Source organism: Curcuma longa, unplaced genomic scaffold, assembly GCF_044706935.1.
Source record: "Curcuma longa cultivar G26 ecotype Majalengka, Jawa Barat unplaced genomic scaffold, ITB_CL_G26_1.1 utg2646_np1212_2152390_RagTag, whole genome shotgun sequence".
NCBI classification, from domain to species: Eukaryota; Viridiplantae; Streptophyta; class Magnoliopsida; order Zingiberales; family Zingiberaceae; genus Curcuma; species Curcuma longa.
Window position 1 is genome coordinate 730,867 of NW_027435599.1, and position 9,718 is coordinate 740,584.

A 9,718-nucleotide genomic window follows, 5' to 3' on the forward strand; every position below is an offset into this window, starting at 1 on the left:
CAATGCAGCTCTTGTTGCCAAAGTTATAATGAAAATTGTTCAGTGAAGGTTGGGAATCTGGAACATTCTCGCCAAACACAAGGAATACTTGCCAATCTGACCAAGCACGATGAAATATCCAATTTTGAGTGGTCTTAGCATGAATGGACCTGAACTAAATGCCATCAGGTAATTTGGTCTCTTTTTATTTACTGTTGGATGCTGGTATAGGTTTATTCACCTCCCAACTCTCATTTAATCATGACAGCACTATCAATCAAAACTCTTTTCAAACTCTTCTTTCTCTTTTTATCTCTAATATTTGCTGGTTTCATCATTCCACAGAAATTTTAGTTTGATAATCCACTTTTTTTTTGATAATCCAAATATCCAAACCCAACTAATCATGGAGGTAGGCAGCCTTCCCCTAGTTCGCCCACGGGGTAAATCCGAAAGCGCAAGCGGCTCCTCACTCAGCCACCAACGTCTCAGATTTTTCATCCCAATAGAGGAAAAATGTCTTTGTAGTGCGCCGTAGCTGGGATTCGAACTGTAAATGTTTGGTTAATCTGTTGAACGTCTTGTCACTGCACTATGCCCGGGGGGCTAGTTCAATGATCCACATGCCAATATACATATTGGTTGGAACAGCCAATTTTAAAACCACTGATTTTGTGGAACTTGAATATTTCAGCCAATCTTACTTCTGTGTTAATTGTCCAACCACATGAACCTGCCTTCAAGGCTGTCAAAATAACAAATCTCTCATCCTTGTACAGATGATGAGGAAGAAGAATGTGTAGGATCGAGTTGGACCGGCTAGAGGGAGGTGAATAGACAGTTAAGAAGAATAGCACTCGTCTTTTAAAAAAAGAAACTTGGTTGCAACTGGATCGTTGCTTCCAAGGCGGTTAACGCACAATCAGAACTCCTTTAGGTGGAGAAGTCTTTACAGTTGTAACACAAAGACTTAAAGACAAAATTACAAAGTAATTGATGATATAACTTCTAAAACTCTAAGTTTTATTTATAGCCCAATAGAATAGATCTGGATAGTTAATCATAGATGAACTTTCTCTTGGCCGTTGATCCGTTGATGCGATCCTAGCCATTGATCGGAGATAGACTTTGATCGTAGCCGTTGATTAAATAAGGATAAACTTTATCTTTAATAAAAGATAAAAAGAATTATCCTTAATAAAAATTAAGTATTTATCTTTTATATGATAAAAGATAAACATTCAAAAGGTCCAAGTCTAAGTCTTATACTTTGGTCAAAGTCAACGGTCAAAGTCAATATGTTTGACTTTTATTAGACATTTTTGGGTAAAATCATCACCCGACTCCGATCTTTTCCCCCTCGAGCGTACTTCCTTCCGGCTTCTCATCCCTCGGACGTCGCGCACGTCATTCTCGCTCCACCGGTGTACTCTTCCGCCTTTTGCCCGGATGCACCGAGCCCATCGGCTCACTTCCCCGTGCCATCCTTCTCGTCCGCTGCGTCTTACACTCGACTTCCTCCGTACCTAAGTTACTACACACTTAGCAGAGGGATCAGAACACACAGGACATAACCTAACTTGGTTGATCACATCAAAACTAATCGAGGCTCCAACAGAATGTACTAATTTGCAGCTAATCTTTAGTAAAAAGCCACTGGTTAATATAATTGTAGAAAGTATACTTTATCAATACCATCAACTTGGGAGACCAATAAATGCTCCAGTTAGACGACGTGAGACCATGATATATAAGCACATTAATCGAGGAATAGGAAAACTAAACAAAACTTAATTAGCAACGATAGAATAGAATTAAATTCATTAAATATAGATGACAAAATAATAGGGAATGAAGCCCAATGGCATAAAATGATCCATAGTCATAGGATAAAGGTTTGGTTGTTGTTATTGTTGTTGTTGTATACTTTATCAATACCATTAGATTCGACCGCTACATAGAAGCACCTACTACATAGGCTTCAGAATGTAATTGTTTAGAAAATAGTTGAAACCATATCGCACAGTCAACTACAAAGTGAAGTTTTGTGCACATTCGTGAAAAAGTAGCATCAATGTTACATCATTTGATGAATCCAAGTAAATTCATATTTATTAATTTGAAACTAAGTTGCAACAATATTTATTGCAATTATTTTGGACCGGCTACATAGATCTTATACAGTCATCGTGCTTTGTGTGACCACGTAGTTGGGCTATTTTTATTTCTCGAGTATTTAGTTTTCTTCAGTCTCTCGCAATTTTAATTCAAATCAATCCAACTTGTATAACTATTTATTCTGTTTCTTGTTCATACTTAGTCTATTATTGTTTTATCAATTACCAAGGCTACAACTAAACACACGAAGAGCATTTTTTTCTATCATGAATAACATGAAAAGGTTGTGAAAGAAATTCCCTAAACATTGTAGTTATTCACACTTGCATCATATTTTGCAACTATCTAGGAAAGTCATGGAAAAACAGGACCTAATTGGCTGATATAACAAAACCTTAAATTATTTAGCTTATGATTTAATCAGCAAATAACGTGCAATAAGTGGCAACTTCTGCAGTAACATAATGGCCAAGATATGAATATTTTTAGACTAAACTAATCAATGGATATCGACAGAACTGTAATAGCACGTATCAATTTGATTTAATATGTCTTAGTTAGAACTCACTGGACATATTAAAGATGAGTTACTATGGTGTATGTTGTTTGCAGATGATATTGTTTTGGTCGATGAGACACGTGAAGAAGTGAATGTTAAGCTTGAATCTTAGCAAGAAATACTAAGAGACACATTTAAGATGATATAAATATGTACTTAAGAGACCAATAAATACCCTAGTTTGGTATTGTGAGACTGTGACAAATACACACATTAATCAAGAAAGAGGAAAATCAAAAAATACTTTGTTAGTAATGATAAAATAAGATAAAATTCATTTAAATATAGATGATAATTTAAATATAGATGATAATAATATAATAAGGGATCGAGCCCAATAGCATACAAGGATTCATATAGTCAACCCCACTTAGTAGGACAAAGAATTAGTTGTTATCGTATAACTCTTAGTTAAGCTACATACTCAATCTGCATTTATTTTAGCCAAGAGATGATGTGACATGTTGGCCCACAGGATAAGAACTTAACATAATCCAAATGAAGGATTAGATTTGTCATGTTAATCAAAATCCAGGCTATAAAGAAATACCTAACAAGGATTGAATGATACAGTATTAGAAGATTACAACTGTCAATTCATGTCGTAGTAAAAGTAGAAAGAATGAAATAATCAACAAATTGAAATATAAAATGAAACAGGACAACAAATATATGACAGATAAAAAACGTGGAATTTCCCACCTGATCTATATGTGTGTCCATATAAACAATATGGACATTCTTGATTGAAACTTGGATGTTGTCCAAAATCTGCACTAGGATATACAGGAATGTAAATATTAGTAATTTAGTTTGATCTTAATAAATAACAAACTAGTCAAAGAAAAGGAAGAGTGTAAACTGTGAGCTGGTTGAATGGGCTTACCTTAGCAGATATGTAAGAAAAAAAAGACTGACCAGCCTGATCATCTGGAAGGAAAAATGAAGATAAAAAAATTAATTGCAAACGGCATAAGCAACAATCGTAGCCACAAAATGGTTTGCAAACAAGAATGTAAATGCAAGGGAAAACAATTCCTGTGGAAGATTTACTCAACAAACTAGCAATATTGGAGAATGAAAAAGAAGTTGCATCATTAAAAGTTAAGTAGGCCCATTGCATGAAGCTTCAGATCAACTTATGTTGCCATAGCAAGAAGCAAATGCAAATACTAAGTAGCCCTTAGTAGGGACTCGATCATTTAGGATAAGTCAAAAATAACAAATGGAAAGATTGTCTCAAAAATGTGGCAACTGGATATAAAAGTGATATCATAGACCACCAAAGAATTATGTTCAGATCATCAGCCTTAAGTAGGCATGCAAAAAACAATAGATTGGGAAAAAAATGTTTTTGCACACCAACCACATTGACAATTTACATATAGAAGAACACACAAATTCCATGATACTGCAATATTGCGGCAGAACATGTGCAACACACAAAATCCATTAGGACTTACCAGATTATAGCAATAGTGAAGCCCAAAGAGCTAAAACAACACCCGTTTAAACCAAAACCTAAAGCAGATGTTGGATAACCAGAACTAATATTATCTTATTGATGACAAATACTAATGATACCTTGGCATACTCACCAGAGACTCGTCTTGACAACTTTGTTAGTTCTATAGCATCAAGTTTTGCCATTTTCCCAGCCAACTCTCTTTTGTCTACTGAATGTGAACTCCACTATAAAAGAAATAAAATCATGTTTAACATATGCAAACCATGGGAATTACAAAACAACTGAAAAATAAATAAATAAATAATTTGAATTCCCAATAGAAACAGAGAAATTTAAATTAGACTTTCAAAAAGGAAGCATTGTTTTAACAAGAGCCCTCACTAAGTATACATGTGCAGCTTTTTACAGTATCGAATATGGCATGAGTGGTTGCATAGTACTTAAAATCTTCAATAAGTTCCTTATAGTAATACTAATAACAACAAGAAGATCAACAATAGCACCCCATGAGTCCCAACTATTTAGGAGCAGCTACATTGATTCATACCACAATTGAATCTCACATACTAAATTGAATTATTAGTTCAATAAAACTTATTCTTTTCTGTTTAATCAACATGACCTCTCTGATTTTAGTTTAACTAAAATAAAAAGAATCACAATAATGTGAAGGAAAGAGATTCCTTATTGGAAATTGATCTAATAAGTGTAAGGATATATGCTTCCTAGCCAAATTTGCACATCATTTTTCAGAATCCTACGCACTATATATTTTGGCTATTGATCAGTGCTAGAATGAAGATCTTATTTTGAATCTGGATTATATGGATACCTCACTATCTTCCCGCTGACAAGCACATATAAATATGTTCTCCAAAACAATTATGATAGGATCCCATCCAAGCTTTTTCCAAGGTATTTTAATGCTCAATTTTCCGACCCTCCCTGTGATATCAAAATTAAGTTAGCACAAAATTCTCAAGCATGTATGTAATCATCACCTACAAACAACAGGAACCTCATAGTAAACACAATTAACTCTAGTTTAATATCAAAATAATGAAAAGCAAGTCTATATGTGGTGTTTATGCGAGACACACACACACACATAAACAGAAGCTAAGACTATGGACTCAATCATACAGAATATAAAAAAGTAAGCTAATATCCCACACATATAAAACAAAATTTAAGAATATAGACTCAATCAATTTAAAAACAGAATAAATATAGTGCATTGATGATGTAGCTTCTTGTAAATTGCAATATAAACAATAAGGGCAAATACTTATGGTCTTGATGTAGCTAAATCAATAAAGACAGTGAAACAGGCATTAGGCCATGCTACACACTTAAGCTGCTGGCACAAAGCTCAAGAGAAACAGTTGTCACCTCTTCGATAATGGACCATGCACTAAAATAGTTGACAGTTGATGGTTTAAAGTTGAAACATGAGCCACAGTATAAATATGGTTGTCTTCAGTAGCTAATAGCAATTAATTGTTTTAGGACAATTAAACAACCCACTATCAAGAACCTTAGAGATATCTCAAAGTTATACTGGCATACTCGACATTCTCCTGCGTCAGAACCTACAATGCACACTGATACTGTCCCTCAGCCTCAAGATACTTACAAATCTGCAAGCCATTTTGGAACATTTGAAGTGTTCCTTTCTTTAATCACAAGAGTCTTGTGTTTGCAGATATTTTGACCTTCTCTTGAACAGAAAATCAACATAACTATAATCAACCTGTGGTAACCAGAAAATGCACTTGAGAGTGGCTCAACTAGAACAGGATTACCTCATTCAATTAGAATGTTGCAGGATAGCTTCCACTAAAAATAAATTTCTTTAATCCTTCTCTCTCTTTTGTTTTGACTAACTATTCCAACCCCTCTTAGGCTGCTGCCATCTTGACAATGGTGCCTCTGGAATCAGGACATACTTTAAATTATGCAAGAGAAAAACCACTCTGCAAGTTTTACAAATTCATCATCATAAAAATAAAGTTATTTGTTGTAACTATTTGAGGGCAGCTCATGGTTTAAAATCTCGAGCCATATCGGAGTTTCGGTCTATGGCCGGAACGATACGGTTTCAATACCGTATCATGCTATGTCGATATGGTTTCGGTATTTTTTAAATATAAAATATATTAATTAAAAATAAAATATTTAACATAAACATTTTAAAAATAAAAAATAATGATAAATTTTTTAAAAAAAGGAAAAAAAATATGGAATCATAATAAATAAATAAATAAAATTTTATTATATATTTTTTAAATTAAAATAAATAAAATATATAATTAATGAGATAATTTTATTGGGGTTTAATTAAACATATTTAGATTATCGCTATCATAGCTAGGAGTTGATTTAGTTTATTAACATAACTTTTAATTAAAAAAAAATCCAACCCCCGCGTCTCATGACACCCTGCGCCACAGGGTCACGCAACCCCTCTATCACGGCCCCTCCGTCACGGCCGACAGGATCGCACGACCCCTCCACATCCGACAGGGTCGTGCGATCCTTCGCCACGATCGCGCAACCCCTCCATCACGGCCATAGGCCTCGTACCTAGCGTACCAATGCCGGTCGACGAGCAGAACGAAATATTTCACACGTTTCGTCTGGTACGGCAAGAAATTTAAAACCATGGAGCAGCTACACAAATCTTATGGCTCCATAGCTCTATGTAAGATCACATCATCTAATCTATGTCATTTATGGGCAAGTGACAGCCTAAGCTTTGTGAAAATGGTCTTCAGGTTCATAGGTTTACACAATTTCTGGCGTTGACATTTAGGCTTAATGCAACTCTCAACCTTTTCATTCGGACTAGGAACCAGCATAGTCAGTTTTATAATTTTGCAAGTTAGATAATGAATTTTTGATGAATAAAAAGTATTACTAGCAAGCATTCAAAATCTTATATGAGTTGGTACAAATGAGAGTGAGCTTTGTATTCCTTGTACATACTAGTTTGTTGTTGCATTCCGTAATTAGTTGCCAAAATACCCAATTTCAAGAGATCCACTTGCGCTCTGAGTGTTTTAATTAGTGGGCAGTATCGACTTGCTGCATTGAGGGCTTGTTTGCTTCATTGTGAGCTTTATGTCAACAAAAGAGAATTTCTGCACCTTGGCTCCAATAGCTGTTATAACTATCACTTGGCTGAGCTCTCTCCTCGTGGAGCATTCTCTTTTTCTTCTCACTAATTAAAAATTCTGCAGATCATCCATTTTCCATTCTCTTAAGAGAATCCATTGTGACCATATTGCTTGAAATGGCAGCATTAACATCTTGCCAATGGTCATCTAGCCCACTGGCATGTTTAAAGGTTTCACATGATGTTGAATAAGTTTTCAAGGTTCAAGCAGCATGAGAAAAGCAATTAGCAAAGTTCAACAGGTGTGCATCAAAGCAGTCTGCCATGACAAATACAAGGTGTGGAAATGACATCGAGGACATCTGACTAGCAGATAACAGTTAAACTTCCAGGGTGAAGAGCAAAAGAAAGAGTTGCATCATCTAGCATGAGTCATATCCCATCCTTCAAAAAGATATGTTGTTAAATGCAGTATGGATGCTGTAGTGGAAGAAGGAACAGGAACACAGATCATCAGCAACACATTTAACAAGTCTAACTGCCAATCTCTGAGGAAAGCCTACATGCAATGGAGACTACTTACAGGCAGCAGGGGTAGGATATATGTCATGGTTCCTCTAGGATTCTCTTTTATATGGTGAGTCATCCACTTTAGATGACTCTAAAATCTTCACAACACAATTCAGAAAATATGGAATATATATAGAATTCAGTGATACAATATCTCAAGTAGGAATGTAAACATAAGTTACTGGATGGTAAACTAGATAATGAAGAATTAAGACAAGCAACTATCAGAGTGAAAAAAGAAAACTTTAAATAGGATCAGGCACATATGTGGAGAAATGAGCAGACAAACTTTCCTGACAAAATGTGTTAGAATGCCGAATAACAAAAAAAGGGGGAAATGACAAGAAAAAACAAGAAAGCAATGTACCATCTTTCAATGCAAAAGGCAATTGCAAATAGTCAAAGGCTTCAAGTATTAGTTCCACTTTCTCCAACAGTATTTCTTCTGAAAAAAAAAAGACAAAGCAATGAAAATTAACAAGGTGGCAAATTCACATTAATCCTAAATCTTTGTGAAATATTGGCACAAGCAATGGACATAAGAACTCTACTGTAGTATATTGCTTGCATGCTAAAAGATACTGCTGTTATGTCTCCCTAAAGAATCATGCTACTCTCCCTCAAAAAAAAAATTACAATCGCAGTCCCTTGAAATATAAGCTGCTAAAATTAGAACCCACAAGAAGACACAAGGAGTGTTATATTTATTAAGTGCAAAACAAACACTAACCATTGCTTAACATAATAATAAAATCTTGACTCTACATCCTAGCTCCCCACATCATTTTGAACCATCTGAAACCAACAACCATAAGATATCGTGATTACATTGTACAACAATTATGCCCGCATGATTTTTGACTGAATTATTGAATTCCCAAAATTAGATACTATCATTTTTGGACCATCTGAAACGACCAACTTGTGCCATAACACACATGTTTACGTTGTACAAAATTATGCCCTCATGGTTTTTTGACTGAAGTATTGAATTCCCAAAACTAGATGATGATTGGAGCACCCAATATTAGCCTAGTAAGAAATTCAGGGCTGAATTTGTGATTTCTTTGTCAGAATAATCATCGAAGATGGTACTAAATATAGGTGCAAAAAGCATATTAAATTGTTTATCGTCAAGAACAGTAATTAAAGATAGATTCTTTGTTCCAAAATATTTATCCCGAGAAAATAAAACGAGATGAGTGTTCCCGCGTTCTTTTTACACAATTTTTATTTTATTTTCCTTTTCAAAATCTTGGAGCAACTCCTATGTACGGCAGCCTATGGCGCCTCACAAGACAATCAAGTGACCAGCTGCAACATTAGTGTGCTACACGGGCGCCATTTAGAAACAAATACGGCGAAACCATCAAGTTCGGAGCAACAGGAGTTAAATGTGATTCAGTAAAGAAAAAAAAAGGAAATTTGAAAACCTTCTGTTGGAAGCCAAATGATTTGAGATTCGAGGAAGAAAGAAAGTGAAAGCGACGGTTTTACCATTCCAGATGCCAATCTTCAGTTGATCCTTCTGGATGTCTTTGACGAATCGGCCAAGGTAGCCAGAGAGCACCTGGCTCACCATGCCCTCGAACATGGTTGGAGAGACAGAAGCTCTTCCGCCTCTCCTGTCGACGTCGGTCGAGGAGGAGGAGGAGGACGACGCTTGCTCGAAGGCTCGAATCCCTTCTTCTTGTTATTCTTTCTCCTGCGCCATCGCGACGAGCACTCGATCGCGCCTCTTCGGAATGTGGCGAACCCAACCGACCAGTTTAGGTCAAAAGATCTTCTCTTCCGATCCGTGGCTTCTCATTACCTAAACTACAATTTATACGAGAAAAAAAATAAAATGATAATGAATTTTTTAAATAAATTATAATTGTGCAATTGCACAAAAAGCCTTTTCTTT

The 9,718-nt window shown here is 35.5% G+C and overlaps 1 protein-coding gene across 1 annotated transcript in view; it reads right to left on the reverse strand.

Moving 5' to 3' along the window:
- Positions 1-9,466, reverse strand: part of LOC141819877 (uncharacterized) — a 70,599-nt gene extending 61,133 nt beyond the window's left edge. Inside the window, 6 exon segments of the mRNA XM_074707132.1 lie at positions 3,359-3,427; positions 3,543-3,586; positions 4,255-4,348; positions 4,957-5,069; positions 8,180-8,257; positions 9,310-9,466. Of these exon segments, the coding sequence (XP_074563233.1) occupies positions 3,359-3,427; positions 3,543-3,586; positions 4,255-4,348; positions 4,957-5,069; positions 8,180-8,257; positions 9,310-9,406 (495 nt within the window). The 5' untranslated portion in view covers positions 9,407-9,466.
- Positions 9,467-9,718: the final 252 nt, after the last annotated feature.